Source organism: Aquarana catesbeiana, linkage group LG03 (genome assembly GCF_042186555.1).
Source record: "Aquarana catesbeiana isolate 2022-GZ linkage group LG03, ASM4218655v1, whole genome shotgun sequence".
Lineage (NCBI taxonomy): Eukaryota > Metazoa > Chordata > Amphibia > Anura > Ranidae > Aquarana > Aquarana catesbeiana.
Genome location: NC_133326.1, coordinates 341,854,393 through 341,874,975, shown reverse-complemented (window position 1 = coordinate 341,874,975; position 20,583 = coordinate 341,854,393). Strand labels below are relative to the sequence as shown.

Genomic DNA, 20,583 nt, shown 5'->3' with positions numbered 1-20,583 from the left:
GATTCCGGCGGACTTTTTCTGTCGGACATTCCGCTCGTGTGTACGCGGCTTTAGGCTTCTTTTTTTATATCTGCAGTAACAGAGTGTGTTTACTTCACTGATAAAGCACAGCACGTGTTATTTGCTATCTCCACTAATGCTTTGGACATGCTGCATTTTTTAAATGAGAGAAATGAAAGGGGAACAGTCTTATAGGTATATTTATAGCTCTTACAACTAAATATAATAAAGTAGTATCAACTGTTCGCTAAATCAGAAATTTAATTTAAATTTCCCTGTGTCAATACATATACACACACAAATGTGAAGTAAAATAAATCTACATATACACATTTTTTTGTTGTTGTTTGTAAGTTGTCCAAGCCTAAAGTATGTAATAAAATGTGTAATATTTCTTACCTTACAGATTGTTGCTGGATACTCATTTACAGCTCGTAGTAATTATGAGGTCAGCATTATGGCTGGAGAGCCTGTAACAGTTGTGGAGCCACATGACAAAGAAGGACGCCCGGAATGGAGCTTAGTGGAAGTGAGTGGACAAAGGGGCTATGTACCCTCTAGCTACCTAGTTAGAGTACCTGTGAATGCCATCAGCCGCATGCCATCGCTGGGTAATTACGCGCAGATAAGCTAATACTACTGTGAATCCTGGAAAAGAAGATGAACACTTCTATAACTTCATCCCACCTCCCCAAACCATGGCTACTTGAATAGTGCTTACCATGACCCCTTTTACTGTGAATTCATAAGCTCACCAAACTGCTGTATACAAATGTTTGAGCATGAAAGTACCATGTATTTGACCGACAAGTAAAATCTTATCAGTGCAATGCTGGCATCTTTACCAGAATACATGAGAAACTTTAAACATGCCAACTAAGCAAGCTCCATTTGTTGCAGACTCCATGTATTTAAATAGCTGGACTTTGACCCGCACTGTATACTGCTACATAAAACTACTACATATTAACTCCTTAACATGCTGATTTACCTAAACGGATTGGTCGTAGGATTGTACAATGTGAGTTTGAAAGATTTTGCAATGTTGGTTTACATAATATTTATATTAATAAAGTAAAATGTGACTCCATAGAGGATCATGACTGTATTCAGTTTGTTGGCTGTAAATTTTTCTGCACTGTAAATTCATTTTAAATCAGGTTTATTATAGGATGGAATATAATAAAAATGTGTTAACAGTCATGGAAGAAGTACTTCCATAAAGTAGATTATATTTAGTTTTTATAGCGAAGTAGCTTATAGCATGAGGTTTGAGTTCAGAGTAATCAAGTTCGTTAGATGATTCCAATTAGCTGCCCAGTTTCTGATTGTGGTGTGTCTTTCCAAGGCCATTGTTCTCAAAAACCATCCAACATTTTTAAATTAGTCAAAAGAGAAAGAAAGATTTACAATATCTGTATAGTAGCTGAGGTTGAGGAGAACTGACCTGAGAACAGGTTTAAAAGAAGGTGTTGGGGTGTGAATAATATGGGAATATAGCTGTATCCCTTCTTTTCACCAATCTTCTGTGCCGAGTTAGGACAGAATGATATATGTAGGATCAACCTTAAAGTGGATGTAAACCCAAAAAACATTTTTTTAATTAAGACTCATATCTGTTACAGCAGAGGATGTCATTTCATCTCTACCCTGTCTTGCCACAAAGAGTTAATTCAGCTCTGAGCAATCCTCTTATCTTTCTACAGTAAGATAAAAACAGACATACAGAGAAATAGTTTCTTGCCCCTTGCTATGACAGACAGGTGATTTCCTTATCTCATGCATGAGTGTAATGCCGCGTACACACGGTCGGACTTTTCGTCTACAAAAGTCCAACGGACGCTGACGGACTAAAGCTGGCTGGTAATCCGATCGTGTGTGGGCTTCTCCGGACTTTCAACGGACTTTTTTAGCCTCAAATCCGACGGACTTTAGATTTGAAACATGCTTCAAATCTTTACGTCGTAAGTACGACGGACCCCGAAATCCGCTCGTCTGTGTGCTAGTCCGACGGACAAAAACCCATGCTAGGGCAGCTATTGGCTACTGGCTATGAACTTCCTTATTTTAGTCCGGTGTACGTCATCACGTACGAATCCGTCGGACTTTTGTGTGGTCGTGTGTAGGCAAGTCCGTTCGTAAGAAAGTCTGCCGCAAGTCCGCCGAAGGTACGTCGGAAGTCTGTCGGACAGGCTGTCGGACTTTTGTAGACGAAAAGTCCGACCGTGTGTACGCGGCATAAGAGAGGCATTCTGTGTACTTAACACCCCCCTCCTTTCTTCTCCAGCTCTCCTAGGATTGGCTGCTCCACACCTCAGCACGATTGGGCATGTTGAAGTCGTGTGGTGACTTTCCTGGGTTTTGACTGGATGTTAGTGATCATGGGGCATAATCCACAGGACCATCAGAAGTTCAGTGTTCTGCCCCGTACACACGATCAGAAATTCTGCCAGCAAAATTTGGATGTGAGCTTTTGGTCAGAAATTCTGACCGTGTGTATGCTCCATCGGACTTTTGCTGGCAGAATTCCAGCCAGCAAACGATTGAGAGCAGGTTCTCTATTTTTTGGTCGGAAAAAGTTCCTATCCGAAAATGCATTAGTCTGTATGCAATTCGGATGCGCAAAAAAATCACGCATGCTCGGAAACAATTCGACGCATGCTCGGAAGCATTGAACTTTATTTTCTCGGCTTGTCGTAGTGTTGTATGTCACCGCGTTCTTGACGGTCGAAAGTTCAGAGAACTTTTGTGTGACCGTGTGTATGCAAGCCAAGCTTGAGCGGAATTCCGTCAGAAAAATCATCCAGGATTTTTCCGACGGAAATTCCGCTTGTGTGTACGGGGCATAAGAAATATCAATGCTTGGCCAAGGGGAGTGTAGAGGTGGGCAGGGAGTCTACTGACATCACGACTCCACCCACCGAGCTCCAGACAACAGACCCACCCACAGAATCCAAAGTATTGCAGGGCTCCAAACAGCTAAAGGGGAGATATTTGACAGGTAAGGATACATGCAGGAGGCATGTATATCCTTATAGATCAGCACTATGGAAGTAATTTAGAAACAATGAGAGTGGGTTTACATCCACTTTTTAAAGTGATATTAAAACCTTACTTTTTAATTTTATCTGCCAAGGTGAATACTTACCATACTTACTGCCTCTTTATGCTCAAAAGTCCTTCATCCTCCTGCTTCAGCCAGTTCCTTCAGCTCTTTTAGGATGGCTCCTTTCCCTTGTCAGATGCTATGGAGTCAACCCTGCATGTATGGTCCTGCCAAAGACTAGAGCTGAATGGATGTGTCAATACAAACACAAAGCCTGTGCAAGCCACTTCCCTCCTTCTGCCTTCAAACTAATTGGCTGTTGCTGTACTGTTCTTTGCAACCAGGAGACTTATTGCGTGCTTGCAAAGGAAGTTCAGGGAAGCTGCGCTGATGGAACTGAGCTGGTAGCAGTGAATAGAAGAAACTGTAAGGCCCCTTTCACATGGGCTCTCCGATCAGGCCTGCCTGTCAGTTTTTCAGGCAGACCTGATCTCACCCTCCAGTCTCTTCTATGGAGTTACGGATTTCAGCAGACCCCGCCGCTATCCAATCTGATCCTATCCACCAAAAACAGACGGATGGTGGCAGGTAACATAGTGATATGAGGACAGAACAAGTTGACAGAGGTGTGTTACTGCTTCCCATTGGCCAGTCAGCGGGCTAAGTGCAGGGAGGTGACACCAGTGACATCCATAAATCTAATCTGTGATGCTATTTGAACTGTATATCTTCTTTTGGTGGCTTCCAACTTCAGAAAGAATGAAGCAAATGGAAAAGTTCTTATAGTACTGGTTTGAGGTCTGCCCTTATTCTAACTGGTTAAAGCTACTTTCAGACTGGGGCAGGCAGGCGTCAGTTGTAAAGCGGCGCTATTTTTAGTGCCGCTTTACCATAGTTTCAGCCGCTTTATGCCCCGCTAGCGGCCGAAAAAGGGTTAAAACCGCCCGCAAAGCGGTGGGTTTCTGGCTATTTGGCAGCGCTGCCCCATTGTTTTCAATGGGCAGGGGCGCCTTGGGAGCAGTGTATATACCGCTCCTACAGCGCTGCAAAGATGCGGCTCGCAGGACTTTTTTTTACCATCCTGCAAGCGCACCGCTCCAGTGTGAGAGCACTCGGGCTTTCACACTGGAGAGACAAGAGAGGCTCTTTACAGGCACTATGCAAGCGCTATTTTTAGCGCTGTAGTGTCTGTAAAGCGCCTCAGTGTGAAAGTAGTCTATTTCATTTACGATTCTTGGGAAATATAACAAAACTGGAAGCTGGTAAACTAAAATTATATTAGGCCACCATTTTTTGGCACTTTCTGCAGCTGATTTAATCACTGAGTATGCAGCTTCTTTATTTTTAATCCTTGCTATGTTCCAGTTTAAGCTGGTGCCATGACCACTGCCCCAGGTTTCCTGTTTCAGAGTGTCTTCTTTCTCTTACAGCATTCTATAGAGCAGGGGTAGGCAACCTTTGAGAAGTAAAGATCTACCTAAGCAACATGGAAGAGATCAAAGGTCAGGGTGCAGCACCCTTTTTTCCATTTTATCTTTTAAGAAATTAACTAGCAAGGCCACAATAAAAATGAGGGCATGAAGAAAACATGTTAAATTAGACAAACATCACTGTAAAAAAAAAAAAAAAAAAAAAAAAAAAGGATGCATATATTTACCCCAGTCCGGTCATATGATCTTGCCTGTGTTAGCCAGCAGCAGCTGCAGAGAAAACTGTGCTTGACAGCGGCTGGTAAAACCTGGAGCTGTGATGTCACCCATAAGTTTCCATGTCCCAGCTGTTCTTGGTGCTCCCTTCTCTCCCCTACATACACCACTGGCTCACATAGGTGAGATAACATGATCAGGCTGGAGCGGTCTATAAATAAGTTAATCAACATAGATGTTAAGAGGGAAGGGGCATTTTTAAGGCTAGTAAGATTTAAGCTGGAATTCTACATTAAAAAACACTTTAAGACCGGGTAATGTACATTTACTTTGCTGGTTTAAAGTGGTATACCGGGATGATGCCTGCAGCTACAGGCATTTTTCCAGTAATGTTTTTTAGGGCAGGCAAAACTTTTATTTGTAAAGCAATTCTAGCAGCTAATTAGCTGCTGGATTGCTTTTACAGGTGGCAGAAAGATGTCCCTCCCCCTCTCGACGCTTTGCGGTGTCTCTCTGCACTGATGGCCAATGATAGTGTTATTTCAAACTACCCTCCCTATTGGTGAGCAGTGGCAGTAATTAACCCCTTTGTGCTGCATTAGTGACACCAGTATCAGTGTCAATTACCCCTTTATGCTGCATTAGTGGCCAGTGGCAGTTTTTAATAACCCTGTAATGCTGCAGCATAAAGAGGTTAATTAACACTGACACTGGTGCCACAAATGCAGCATAAAGGGGTTAACTGCCACTGGTTACGAATGCATCAGTGACTAGTGGCAGCACTTTAATCCTTTCATGCTGCAATCGTGGCACCAGTGTCAGTGTTAATTAACCCCCTTATGCTATTAAACACTGCCACTAGCCACTAAGCTAATTGGTTTCTATGTAGAGCTGTGCCAGATTTTTCACTCTCCAGTTTTAGTAAATCAACCCCAATGTGTTACTCTGTGTTAAAAATGCTGAGGGTTTAGTACTACTTTAAGAGATGAAGGAGTTTTGCTGTCCCACATTAAGCTCTAGATTGGCATTTTAAAGTAAAAGGACACCAAGCAGATGACCAATTCTTCTAACATTCTTAATAAGGTAATAAACAATTGAATACTTTTTGTGTTTTAAACATTGCTGCATTTTGCTTTTATATTATTATTTTTTTAATTGATTTATAAAGAATGGGAAACCATTTAGGGGACCTCTCCACCACAGGGGCACACTGTATGTTGATTTTCAATGCTGTCAGTGTTTGTTCTTGGCACATGGCTTTTAGAACTGTAAAGAAATTTCATTAAAATACATGTAAGCATATCCTTCACGTCTAATCTATTGCTAATACATAATTCAAATGATAACTACCTGTGTTACACTATGTGATTTATCATCATTTCACCTGTGTTGCACTATTTGGTTTATTATTGCTTTGTGTCTCCTGTCTAAACTGAACTCTCCCACTGTACTTTGTATATCCTCTCCCCTTCCTTCTCTCTGGTATCATTCCTCGGTATTCTGCCATGCTGTACACATCTTTCCATGTGGCTTACAACATCAACGTTTTTCTACTTATGAGTATCCTTCATTAAACAGAACATTCAAAAGGCTTCATCATCTGTTTCCTCAACATGTGAGTTTATTCATTAAAGCGGGGGTCCACCTATCTATCGTTTTTTTTTTTTTTAGTTCATTCACAAACTTTTCTTCTCAGCATTACATACTGACATATTGTGTGTAATATGTCTGCCTGTGTCAGATTTCGTCGGAAAGAATAACTTATATTATTCACTGCAGGCGGTTTCCATCTTCATTGTGGGCATTTGAAGCCCACAAGCATTTATTTCCTGGATGTGGTGAATGCTGTGCTCCCAGCATTCACCGCTCGTTCCCGCACATGCTCAGTGGCATCCTGGGAAGCCTGAGACTAGCTCCCAGGAGTCTGGGAGAGGCTAGAAACACGCCTACTCCCACAGGAGGAGAACCAGGAAGTGCAAAGAAGAATAGAAAAATAAAAGGTAATTATAGCGATTTAAATTTTTTTAAACGGCATGTCAGCATCTAGGCAAGGAAGAGAATACATACAGATATTGTTCAAAATTTGGGTGGAACCCCTCTTTAAATTAAACTGTCTGAATTGATGCAAGGGATAAATAGATCACCAGGTTGTATAAGCCCTATATTAAGCTGGAGATAAGCTCATGGCCTTGCAGTGGAGTCAAAATACTACCTTCTCCTGTATACATACTTTTTGGTAGGTATCTTCATTCTGATCACATGACTTGTGGAGTTCTCTTCTGTCCTCGGTGATGGGCCAGTCCTTAAAGTGGAATTCCACCCAAAAATGGAACTTCCGCTTTAAATGTTGGTGACCCCCTGACATGTCACATTTGGCATGTCATTTTTTTTGGGGGGGGGGGGGGGGGGAGCGGGCACCCTGTTTTTATAGGCACCCAGCTCCCACTTCCTTCCCTGGAGCTGCAGCACCTGAAGGAAGATCACCTCTCCCCCGTCCCTCCCTGCAATCTTCTGGGACACGTGACAGTTCCCAGTAGATTGCCCAGCCAATCACATCGCGCAGCGCAGCTCGCGCATGTGCAATGCACGCCCGGCTTTGAAGCCACAGCCAGGCGCCCACAGTTAGAATGCGGGTACCGTGGAGAGGGAAAGGAGTGAGGCTTCGTACGCCCACATTGCAGGGAAGCCCGGAATGGTAATGGAAATATGGAATCGTAATGGAGGGCTGGGCATGACAAGGTGGAACAGGAGACAACGGAGGGTTAAAATGGAAAGGAAGTAAGAGGGAGGGGATTGAAGTTAACTTTAGGGGTGGGGAGATATAAAAGGAATAGGCGGGGTTTAAGCAGGAGCAGTGTGAGGAGACAGACAAAGGGGAAGTTGCATACAAGGGGAGAGAAGCATTTTCCAGCAGCATGGCAGACATAGATTTGCTATTAGCAAGGCTGCGGACGGCGGCGGCCACGAGGGGACAGGAATGGCTACAGGCTCAGGTAACACCGTTACTGCTAGACGAAGCGGGGGGGTCCGGCGCGGGGGGGGAAGCGACGCCACGCGCCAGGCGGTCTAGGCCGCCTGAGCGTTTTTCACCAGGCCCCTCATCCAGCTCAGCTCGCCCTCATAGGAGCCCGGGAACGGACCCGTCGGCCCCACCAGCAAAACGGGTGGCCGCCGTCACCCCTGGGGGGACCGGGCGGAATCCTCCACAACGGCGGAGCGCGGGGGGCGGGGCTTCGGGCCGTTATGGCGCCCGGGCTTCGCCACCCAGAAGACAGGACAGCAGCAGAACGGTCCCCCCCGCAGCACAGGCATCTGCTAGGGGGGAGATCCGACGGGGGAGGAGCAGGGGCACGGCTGGAGGTCAGCTACCAGACGCTGCTGGCAGCCCCTATGCAGCCAGGATCGGAAGAGAGCCAGTGGAAGACAGAAGGAGAGGTCCAGGGGCCAGCAGAGGAGACAGCAGTGTGGGACAGCAGAGCACAGCAGCAGGTGGTCGCAAGGAAAGGGGGAGAACAGCCACAAGATGGGAATCCACAGCCCCTAGGCAAGCTTCACCTGGGAGGTTACTCACGCCGATGCTCCAAGCCACGGAAGTTCGGTCGGAAGGAGAGCTGTCGGGTTCGGATGAGGACGTGCGCCAGGACATCGCGCCTTCCGGAGGATCCAGTGCAGCGGCGATGGGAAGCAGACCCAGTCAGCCTGGTGAGTCACATGTTTTAACTGATTCTGTTATCAATGTTGATGGTGGTAATTGGTTAGATAGGGGTGATGGGGGGGACACGACGGCTCCTGGGGGAGCTCTAAGGGCCGTGACGGGGGGATCGCCTGGCTTAAGGGGGACGGGCGTTCAGCCTGTCGCCGCTGGGACAGGGGGAACATTGCAGGAATTGTTAGGAGGATTAAGGGATTTGGTGCAACGATTTGCAACCAACCAGACGGCGCCAGCGATAGTGGCGCCGTGGGTTGGAGGGCAGGTGGAGCAGTCGGGTGTTGGGGGAACAACGGGGACAAGGGGTGAGGCTGTCGCCGACTCAGACGCAGGGGTGGCGGAAACCACCGCCATGGGGGAATCTGCAGTGGCGGTCAGGAAGGATGTGGTCAGGATAGCGGATGCGGCTAAATGCGAAGTGTACGTCTGCTATGAAGGCCCGCTGGGAGCACACTTAAAACAAGAAGTGCGGGAGAAAATAGTAAAAGGTGAGTATGTGGAAATTTTTTCCTTGTTACCGTTAGAGAAGTTCAACTTGGATAGGGTAAAGCCGGACAATTCCAAAAAAGAGGATGAGGAGAAGCGAAGGTATCGTCTGATCCCTAGGACCTTTAGTAATTGGTTACAGGCGTTCGCCATTATGGCGAGTGTAATTGGCGAAAAGAACCCGGAGCATTGCTCTGCGTTGTTTTGCTACATGGATGCCATAGGCGAGGCACATAGGGTGTATGGGGGCACTGCGTGGCTTCGATACGATGAGCAATTTAGGCAACGCAGGGCGGTGAGGCCGGCTCTTAGGTGGGACCATAAGGATATAAGCTTATGGATGCGTTTGATGTCTTCCGCCAGGGCACCAAACCAGCCTTTTCATGGGGGGGCCGGGGGATCGTCTACCTCTGGACTCCCGGCCGGGAAAAAATTTGGGGTGTGTTAGCAGTTTAACAAAGGATCCTGCAAGTTTGGGGGATCCTGTCGTTTTAAACATGAATGCTCAGGATGTGGGGGGAACCACGCTTTGTCACGCTGCTTCAAAAGAGGAAAGAAGACAGGGGAACCTGCTCAGAAGAGGGATAACGCCAGTGAAGGAGGTAAGGATGCGGCCTTTTTTAAATAGGTACCCGGACAGAGAGGCAGCGAGGGAGTTGGGGGAGGGTTTTTCAGTGGGTTTCAGAATTCCATGTTCTCTGACAGCTATACCTCCGATGGCCAAGAACTTGCGGTCTGCACTGCAGAATCCTGGGGTGGTTTCGGAAAAACTGGCCAAGGAGGTTGCGTTGGGGAGAATGAGTGGGCCTTTCGCAACTAAGCCGTTACAGAATTTAGTAGTGTCACCGTTGGGAGTGGTGCCTAAAAAGGAACCAAACAGGTTTCGCCTTATTCACCACCTTTCGTTTCCAAAAGGGGCATCTGTGAATGATGGTATCAATCCTGAAGATTGTTCAGTGTCGTACACATCGTTCGATGCAGCGGTGGGATGGGTGAGACATTACGGTCAGGGGGCAATCATGGCAAAAGCAGACATTGAGGCGGCATTCCGTTTGCTTCCAGTACATCCGGACAGCTTTTGGCTGTTGGGTTGCTGTTGGCAGGGGGAATTTTACGTCGATCAGTGCCTGCCAATGGGTTGCTCAATATCTTGCGCCAAGTTTGAGCTGTTTAGCTCATTTCTTGAATGGGTGATTAGGGATGTGTCAGGGATGGATTCTGTGATTCAGTATCTGGATGACTTTCTCTGCGTGGGGCCTCGTGAGTCCAAGGGGTGTGCGATTCTGTTGGCAACCTTGGAACACATTGCAGGTAAGTTTGGGGTACCATTGGCAGCGGATAAAACAGAGGGCCCGACGACAGTGTTGAGTTTTTTGGGCATCGAAATAGATACCAGAGACATGGAGTGCAGGTTGCCAGGGGATAAGGTGGACGGGTTAAAAAGGGATGTCAGGGATTTGATGGGACAGAGGAAAGTGCAGCTGCGGCAATTACAATCCTTTTTAGGTAAGTTGAATTTTGCGTGTCGCATTATTCCAATGGGTAGAGTTTTTTGCCGCCGGTTGTCAGCTGCCACAGCGGGGATACAGTCTCCGACTCACTTTATCAGGCTTACCAGGGAACATAGGGAGGACTTGAAGGTGTGGCACACGTTCCTGGAAAGCTACAACGGGCGCTCGGTGTGGATGGAAGGACCGGTAAGTAACTGTGACATGGATTTGGTGACGGACGCCGCGGGATCTACGGGGTATGGGGCTTTTTTCCAAGGGCAGTGGAGTGCGGAGGCATGGCCTGATTTTTGGGTAGAGTCGGGATTTACTCAAAATCTGGTGCTATTGGAATTATTCCCGGTGGTATTAGCAGTAGAATTGTGGGGGGAGAGATGGCGGAACTTGAAAATACGTTTAAATTGTGACAATATGGGGGTAGTTCAGGTCATCAATCGGCTATCGGCATCATCCCCGCCGGTAATACGATTGTTGCGTCACCTGGTTTTGAGGTGCTTACAAATTAATGTTTTTCTATATGCTGTGCATATCCCGGGCGTAGATAATACTTTGGCTGATTCATTGTCTCGGTTCCAGTGGGACAGATTCAGGGAGCTGGCGCCCGCCGCGGAAACAGAGGGGATTCCTTGTCCGGGGTGGCTTTGGGAGACGGTATTGGAATCGCCGCAGGATGGATCAGGAAATCGGTGAGTGGGTCGACATGGGCGGCATATAGAAAAGTATGGTCGGAATGGGCCACGTTTACACGGCTGGCGGACGCCGGGCTGGGAGAACAGGACTTGAGGTTGTTGGTAGTGTATTTTGTGTCACGACACATGGAAGGGGGTGGTTCAGTGTCCGCAATTGAGCGGAAATTGGCGGGGTTGGCCTTTTTATTCAAGTTACAGGGCCTGACTGATTTTACCAAGGATTTCTGGGTAAAACAGGCCTTAAAAGGTTATAGGAAGAGCCATGCGAAGAAGGATTCGAGGAGGCCGGTATCTTTTTCATTATTGCAGGTATTGTGTAATAAGTTAGGTGGGGTATGTAAGTCGGGTTATGAAGTGATTTTGTTCAAGGCGGTTTTTTCTATCGCGTTTTTTGGAGCGTTTCGGGTTGGTGAGTTAGTGAGTCCAGCAAAACAAGTAGCAGGGGGTTTGAAGATGCAGGATGTGGAAGTAAAACGGGATAGGGTGTTGCTGAAACTGGGCAGGTCAAAAACAGACCAAGCCGGAAAAGGGGTAAAAGTGCAACTGTTCAGGTTACCTGGGTCGGGAATTTGCCCGGTTCAAGTAGTTGAGGAATTTCTGCTAATTCGCCCGGTCGGGGAAGGGCCGTTGTTTGTGCATGAAGATAGAACTTTCTTATCTAGGTTTCAATTCATTGCAGTGTTTAGAAAATGCATTGGGGCTGCAGGGTTGGATAGTAGGCAATTCGCCTCACACTCCTTCCGTATCGGGGCGGCTACTGAAGCTGCCAGGTGTGGGTTGGATGAGGCAGCAATCAAGAGGATTGGGAGGTGGGAATCCAGGAGGTTCCAGTCTTATGTGCGCCCTCAATTGTCATCAGATGCGATATAAAAAAAAAAATATACATAGATATTTTATGATTACATGCATTTGAGGACAGAGGTAGGGGAAGTTCACATGTTTCAATTTGTCTTTTGTTGTGTTATGTCTTTGCAGATGGGGGTCAACCACGCCTCGTTTGGATCTTGGGGCACTCCTATGTTTTCTGGGGTGCAAAAAGGGGGGACGTCAGACCAGAAGGCAGGCAACTGGGGATTTCCAGGAGGGAGGCATGTATTCGCTGGTTGGGCTTTCCAGGCATGGGGTGGGGTAGAGTGGTTCAGGAATTTGAACGATACACTCGACTCGATAGACCCCCGGATGTTTTAGTGATACATGCAGGAGGGAATGATCTGGGGGTCCGATCTACCAGGGAACTGGTGTCGGCCGTCAAGTGCGATTTTTTGGCACTTCGGGTGGCCTTCCCGGGCATGATCATAGTTTGGTCTGACATAGTGGCAAGGACGTCATGGCGCATGACTAGATCGGTACCTAGGATCAACAAAGCGAGAATTAAAGTAAACAAGGCAATTGGAAAGTTTGTGGTTAATAATGGGGGATTGGTGGTGAGGCACACGGAGTTGGAGGTTAATGTGGGGATGTATCTAAGGGGAGATGGGGTGCACCTTACCACAGTAGGCATTGATCTTTGGGCTCTCGGGCTTCAAGATGGCATTGAGAGGGCATTGCGGGTGTGGAGGTGCCCTTAAGGCTAAGGGGTCATCCTTGCGGGCTGTGGCGGCATCTTTGGTCTCTGATGGTGGTAAAAATGCAAAGAGGTGATGGTAAATGGTGGGGGGCTTTCAGTATTCTGGGCCCCTCTGGTGTGTTCTGTTCTTACAGCGGAAGGCGAGGCTGGAAGACAGATGTTACACTGCGGGAAGGGTGTTGTCACCGAGCTGTTTTTTTTAAATACGGCTGGTGGCCTGGTATGGTAGAAATTATGTACCGCAGTGTATGGTGTTTGGTGAAGTTGTTAAAATGGAGGAGATGAAGTTAAGAGTGCCATCAGAAGACCAAAGATTGGGAGGTGTAAGAACTGTCAGTTAAAAGTTATACATAGTTGTACAAAATGTTCATTAAAAGAGTTATTTAAAGTTATTTAAAAGTTGGTTTTATATTTTATAATAAAGGAGGCTGCTATGGCCGGTTTTACTCCAAAACAACTCCTGTGTGCGTTATCTAATTATTATAGATAAGAAAGGGAAAGGGGAGTAGTAAATAAAGAGTGGGTAGTGGAAGTTGGGGACATTAGTTCCTACACTGGTCAAGGGAAGCCCGGAATGGTAATGGAAATATGGAATGGTAATGGAGGGCTGGGCATGACAAGGTGGAACAGGAGACAACGGAGGGTTAAAATGGAAAGGAAGTAAGAGGGAGGGGATTGAAGTTAACTTTAGGGGTGGGGAGATATAAAAGGAATAGGCGGGGTTTAAGCAGGAGCAGTGTGAGGAGACAGACAAAGGGGAAGTTGCCCACCCACCCTCCCTTTTTTGGTTTGTTGTGGGTATTTTCTGGTTTGCTGTTTCTGTTTTTCTTTATTACAGGTGAATGGATCGTGGTCGTCATAGCAGCAATTTATCGGCGGCATCTTTGGTCTCTGATGGTGGTAAAAATGCAAAGAGGTGATGGTAAATGGTGGGGGGCTTTCAGTATTCTGGGCCCCTCTGGTGTGTTCTGTTCTTACAGCGGAAGGCGAGGCTGGAAGACAGATGTTACACTGCGGGAAGGGTGTTGTCACCGAGCTGTTTTTTTTAAATACGGCTGGTGGCCTGGTATGGTAAAAATTATGTACCGCAGTGTATGGTGTTTGGTGAAGTTGTTAAAATAGAGGAGATGAAGTTAAGAGTGCCATCAGAAGACCAAAGATTGGGAGGTGTAAGAACTGTCAGTTAAAAGTTATACATAGTTGTACAAAATGTTCATTAAAAGAGTTATTTAAAGTTATTTAAAAGTTGGTTTTATATTTTATAATAAAGGAGGCTGCTATGGCCGGTTTTACTCCAAAACAACTCCTGTGTGCGTTATCTAATTATTATAGATAAGAAAGGGAAAGGGGAGTAGTAAATAAAGAGTGGGTAGTGGAAGTTGGGGACATTAGTTCCTACACTGGTCATGGACCATGGGACAGGTCAGTGTCTGATTATTAAAAGTCAGCAGCTACACTTTTTTGTAGCTGCTGACTTTTAAATGGGTGGAACTCCGCTTTAATCCTGCAGAGAACAGTGCAACATTCTCTGCAGCATTCTATGGGCCCAGGGCAGCCTGATGATACATTCCAGTGAATGTGTCCTTGATGCCTTTGGTTCACTGGAAGCGGATTCATCGAAGCTGGGCATCATTCAACCCAGAAGAAGACTGGTGCTGGACTTTAGAGCAGTTTGTCTGTGGGGGACAGTGCACTACGATGACTAATGCAGCAAAACTTTTGGTTAACCTCAGATTGAGAATTGATCCTATGCCCAACCTAACATTTGACCCAAACCAACCCAACCCTTAACCCTAAATGAAATCCTACATTTCTGTACCTACCTTATCAGTAGTTGAAAACACACAGTCCCATACCCAGATCTTATTGCAGAGATAGTGGTACCAATAACAATTGATTTACAGAGCAGGGGCTAACAGTTTATTTCCATCCACTGGGAACAGTTTAACTATGCTCCTCTATTGACCTATTGGTCCTTCCATGGTTCACTGGAGGCTCAGAAGAGAATGGTACCCATTAGCCCCAGTCTGGTGTTTTTAGAGAGGGGGCCCTTGGATTCACATTTTTAAAGTATCCATGTGATACTGTACTACATAAAGGGGGGTGTCAGCATATTAGAGGGCCTGTCTTCTATAGATGAATTTTGCCCTGTATGTACGATGCATGTGGGATACTTTATTTTTATTAAGCAGTCAAATTATAAGAAATAGTATTATTGACTTTTTTGCTAGAGAAATATATCCAACAAAAGAAAAACTTTAATACTGAGGGAGGTTTGTATATAGAAACATAAGCTGTAGCAACTACTTGCCAGTTGTAGTAAAACTTGCAATAAACTGTTCTTGCATACCAAACTAGACTGTTCTGTCTCCTATTATCCGAGTTGTATCAAACATAGATTCATTGTTTACCTGTAACTGTGTATAACAGTGTAATAATCATTGCTACTGTAGACTTTTATTTAGATAAGCTATATTCTTACTGCAAGCAAAGATTTCTGTGGCTTATACAACAACAATGAGCAGCTCAGAGTACGCTAATGTGGGTTGTTAGTAAGTTCACAAAGAGGCGTTGTGTCTGCCGAGCACAAAGATGTTTACCAGTCACACATAAACAGTGTCTGGTATTAACATTTTCCTCAATTCCTACTCCTACGCTGTAATCGCGATGCTTCCCGCATCGCACTAGTGTGAACCCAGGGTTAATGGAGCCGGTTCACACATCTCCAGGGCGGCTGCGGAGTGCATAGCAGAAGGGTCGTGTGCATCTTTGGCTCATTTCAAGTCCAAATTAAGGCAAAAATTCAGACCTAATTCGGACCTAAATTGGTGAACGGGGACACACTGGACCCCCTGTTGTGCCCCACGCCTCACATAGTGTGAAATCAGCCTTAAGGGTGTTTGAATACAGCAGCTGTTTGGGGGTTGTATTATATTTATATTTACGCTTGCACTATATTATTAGTGGCTTTAGTTAATATTTTAGTTTAGGGAAGCACAGAGTGGGGACTTATTATTTAATCCTAAATTTTAATGAATGAAATAAAGTTTTAACTTCCCCAAAATTTTAGAAACCGTTGGGACAACTGTGTTGGTTTAATAGAAGGTGAAATGAAATCCCAACTCCAGGTTTCTCGCTCTCCACCATTTCTATCCCCTAACCCTTCGCCCCCTTATTTTTTTTTTTATCGGCATACATAGCTTTTATTTAAGAGTCTTTGGGCCAGTTATGTGAAGTCCGGGGTCCTCCTCTTCTTCTAGTGACAGGCATGTGCAAAGTTCCTGTGCGTTCAAAGTGGCTTCATGCCATGTCTCCAGGGGGCTTGTCCTTGACATACTAGGCTCACAGGAAGTGGGTTGAATGGAACAGGAAGAAGACAGGCACTGGATCACTGAACGGTGAGCCCTACTGAGGGTTTTGAAATCTCCTACTAACTATTCATGGCCACTCATTACCCTCATTTCTTTACATTTATTGCACAGAAAGATGCCACCATTAAAAAATGTAAAATAAACAAACAAAACAAAAATAAATAATGGTTGAATGCACAAAAGGAAAAAAATTACAAATACATAACCACGAAAGTTACCCTTAGTAACCCCAAAATGCACACAAACCCTGTATATAAAAAAAGAGTAAAGAGATTTTTTAAGCAAATTTTGCCTAAGCAAAATTGCTCAATGAGTTTCTGCAAAATCACTCCGGAATGGCTACTTGTGGCCTATTAAACCAATGACACAAACGTTTTAAGTGACGCATTTGTTGTTGGTGTTAGGCTGTATTCACACCTGAGCGTTTTCAGCTCATAAACTGCTCATAAAACGCCTGAAAAACGCCCAGCAAGCAAAATCCCATTCATTTCAATGGCACCTGTTCACATCTGAGCATTTTTTAAAAAAAAAATCTTCTTTGGGGCAGATTACAGGCGTCTTTTCAGCCTTTTACATTGGTGACCTGAACAAAATCGGGATAAAAATGCGGCAAAATCGCGGTTAAAAAAAGCGGTAAAACCACGCAACTTTGAAATGCTCAGGTGTGAATGCAGCCGAGTGTTGAAGTGATTGAACCTCACATTTTGTTTCAAGGACCAGAAGAGTACTGCTCTGTACAATATGAAACATATTCAAGTATTTTATAAACAGCTTCATCTCTTATATTTAGCTTCAAGCACTGATCCTAGTGAAATTTAGATGTCAAAATATTTTTGAAGCAGCTGTTGAAATAACAGGCAGTGATTTCCTACAAGCTGCTTCCTAATCAAGTCCAGATTGCTAATTACTATGAAGCAGTGCTTCCTGCTGGAGCTTTTCTGAACAAGCGCTGCTTGGATGTTCTGGGTTATTGGCAAACATGTTTCTTTTTCCAGCAGAGGCGCACTGTAAAATACTCATTATGGGAGATGCCCAAAGCGAGTTATGTTCACGCATACTGACAATTCACAACTTCATTGATCGAAAAGTCTCACTTAAAGACTGCCTGAATAGCCCAAAAGTATTTTAAAATTATATTCTCCAGCTGTCATTTTTCACTGCGAATTAATGAGGTTGGTTGTTACGGGTAAATATACAGAGATTTTGTTTGCAGCAGAATTAAAAGCATTTTGAATAGAGTAAGGGAGGGTTAAAAAACGTGGTTGTGTTTTTTTTTTTTGTCATCTGTGTCCCATTGGGAAGATTTCCCTTCACTTCCTGTCCCATACCCAAACCAGGAAGTGAGAGAAAATCCCTTCAAAGTTAAATCGCTGAACTAGTATCCCCATTAGAAGATTTCTCCTCTAATCCTGTTCTGGTGACAATCCAAAATTTTAGATCTTCTTACACTGTCGGCGAAAGTAAACAGGCCAAATTGATATGGTGAATCTTCCTAACAGAGATGCAGATGTCAATAAAAACCTGATACGCATTGTAATCCCTCGCCACGCTATCCAAAACTAAAAACCAAAAAAAAAAAAGGTTTTGCCTTCAGTTATACTTTAACCTAATAAATATTAATAAGTGTTGCGCATACCAGAAAAAATAAACAAATACTGTAAAACAAATAACCTCAAATGATCCATGATGAAAATATATCCAATCAAATGAAATCAATTCCCCTGATGAAGTTACGTGTCATGACGCAACGTGTAGGGCATCCCAGACTGGAAGTGATGTGTTGGAGATCTTTTTATGCTGAGTATATGATACCAAAGGTGTTTTTACTGCTTTTCTGATGTAAGAGTTACTCCTTTACTCAAACATTTTTTATTGACAATATTACACTATGGGAGGTCACTTTGTTTTTACCCTAACATATGGATGAGGGCATGTGAGGGAGTCTTAACCACTTAAGGACCGCCTAACGCCGATTTACGTCGGCAAGGCGGCACGGGCAGGCAAAATCACGTACATGTACGTGATTTGCCTCTCGCGGGTGGGGGGTCCGATCGGACCCCCCCCCGGTGCCCGAAGCGGTCCCGTTCTGTTCCCCGGCGATCCGAGATGAGGGGGAGGCCATCCGTTCGTGGCCCCCCCCTCGCGATCGCCGCCGGCCAATGGGAACACTCCTTTGCTGCTGTATGCTAAACAGCAGCAAAGGAAATGATGTCATCTCCCCTCGGCTCGGTATTTTCCGTTCCAGCGCCGAGGGGAGAAGACATCAATGTAAGTGCACAACACACTACACACACAGTAGAACATGCCAGGCACACAAAACACCCCGATCCCCCCCCCGATCGCCCCCCGATCCCCCCCCCAATCACCCCCCCCCCCTGTCACAAACTGACACCAGCAGGTTTTTTTTTTTTTTTTTTTTTTTTTTTCTGATTACTGCATAGTGTCAGTTTGTGACAGTTACAGTGTTGGAACAGTGAGTATTACCCCCCTTTAGGTCTAGGGTACCCCCCTAACCCCCCCTAATAAAGTTTTAACCCCTTGATCACCCCCTGTCACCAGTGTTGCTAAGCGATCATTTTTCTGATCGCTGTATTAGTGTCGCTGGTGACGCTAGTTAGTGAGGTAAATATTTAGGTTCGCCGTCAGCGTTTTATAGTGACAGGGACCCCCATATACTACCTAATAAATGTTTTAACCCCTTGATTGCCCCCTAGTTAACCCTTTCACCACTGATCACCGTATAACCGTTACGGGTGACGCAGGTTAGTTCGTTTATTTTTTATAGTGTCAGGGCACCCGCCGTTTATTACCTAATAAAGGTTTAGCCCCCTGATCGCCCGGCGGTGATATGCGTCGCCCCAGGCAGCGTCAGATTAGCGCCAGTACCGCTAACACCCACGCACGCAGCATGCGCCTCCCTTAGTGGTATAGTATCTGATCGGATCAATATCTGATCTGATCAGATCTATACTAGCGTCCCCAGCAGTTTAGGGTTCCCAAAAACACAGTGTTAGCGGGATCAGCCCAGATACCCGCTAGCACCTGCGTTTTGCCCCTCCGCCCAGCCCACCCAAGTGCAGTATCGATCGATCACTGTCACTTACAAAACACTAAACGCATAACTGCAGCGTTCGCAGAGTCAGGCCTGATCCCTGCGATCGCTAACAGTTTTTTTGGTAGCATTTTGGTGAACTGGCAAGCAAGCACCAGGCAGCGTCAGGTTAGCGCCAGTACCGCTAACACCCACGCACGCACCGTACACCTCCCTTAGTGGTATAGTATCTGATCGGATCAATATCTGATCCGATCAGATCTATACTAGCGTCCCCAGCAGTTTAGGGTTCCCAAAAACGCAGTGTTAGCGGGATCAGCCCAGATACCTGCTAGCACCTGCGTTGTGCCCCTCCGCCCGGCCCAGCCCAGCCCACCCAAGTGCAGTATCGATCGATCACTGACACTTACAAGGCACTAAACGCATAACTGCAGCGTTCGCAGAGTCAGGCCTGATCCCTGCGATCGCTAACAGTTTTTTTGGTAGCATTTTGGTGAACTAGCAAGCACCGGCCCCAGGCAGCGTCAGGTTAGCGCCAGTACCGCTAACACCCACGCACGCAGCATACGCCTCCTTTAGTGGTATAGTATCTGAACGGATCAATATCTGATCCGATCAGATCAGATCTATACTAGCGTCCCCAGCAGTTTAGGGTTCCCAAAAACGCAGTGTTAGCGGGATCAACCCAGATACCTGCTAGCACCTGCGTTTTGCCCCTCCGCCCGGCCCAGTCCAGCCCACCCAAGTGCAGTATCGATCGATCACTGTCACTTACAAAACACTAAACGCATAACTGCAGCGTTCGCAGAGTCAGGCCTGATCCCTGCGATCGCTAACAGTTTTTTTGGAAGCTTTTTATTGAACTGGCAAGCACCAGCGGCCTAGTACACCCCGGTCGTAGTCAAACCAGCACTGCAGTAACACTTGGTGACGTGGCGAGTCCCATAAGTGCAGTTCAAGCTGGTGAGGTGACAAGCACAAGTAGTGTCCCGCTGCCACCAAAAAGACAAACACAGGCCCGTCGTGCCCATAGTGCCCTTCCTGCTGCATTCGCCAATCCTAATTGGGAACCCACCACTTCTGCAGCGCCCGTACTTCCCCCATTCACATCCCCCAACGAAATGCAGTCGGCTGCATGAGAGGCATTTTTATGTGCTCCCGAGTACCCCTACCCAACGAACCCCCCCCCAAAAAGATGTTGTGTCTGCAGCAAACGCGGATATAGGCGTGACACCCGCTATTATTGTCCCTCCTGTCCTGACAATCCTGGTCTTTACATTGGTGAATGTTTTGAACGCTACCATTCACTAGTTGAGTATTAGCGTAGGGTACAGCATTGCACAGACTAGGCACACTTTCACAGGGTCTCCCAAGATGCCATCGCATTTTGAGAGACCCGAACCTGGAACCGGTTACAGTTATAAAAGTTAGTTACAAAAAAAGTGTAAAAAAAAAAAATATATATATAAAATAAAAAAAAATAGTTGTCGTTTTATTGTTCTCTCTCTC

The 20,583-nt window shown here is 45.8% G+C and overlaps 1 protein-coding gene across 1 annotated transcript in view; it reads left to right on the top strand.

Moving 5' to 3' along the window:
• The window catches only part of ARHGEF37 (Rho guanine nucleotide exchange factor 37), a 178,272-nt gene extending 177,164 nt beyond the window's left edge, over nucleotides 1-1,108 (top strand). The window contains exon 15 of the mRNA XM_073620564.1: nucleotides 407-1,108. Within this exon, the coding sequence (XP_073476665.1) occupies nucleotides 407-634 (228 nt within the window). The 3' untranslated portion in view covers nucleotides 635-1,108. The remainder of the gene's footprint in view (nucleotides 1-406) is intronic.
• Nucleotides 1,109-20,583: the final 19,475 nt, after the last annotated feature.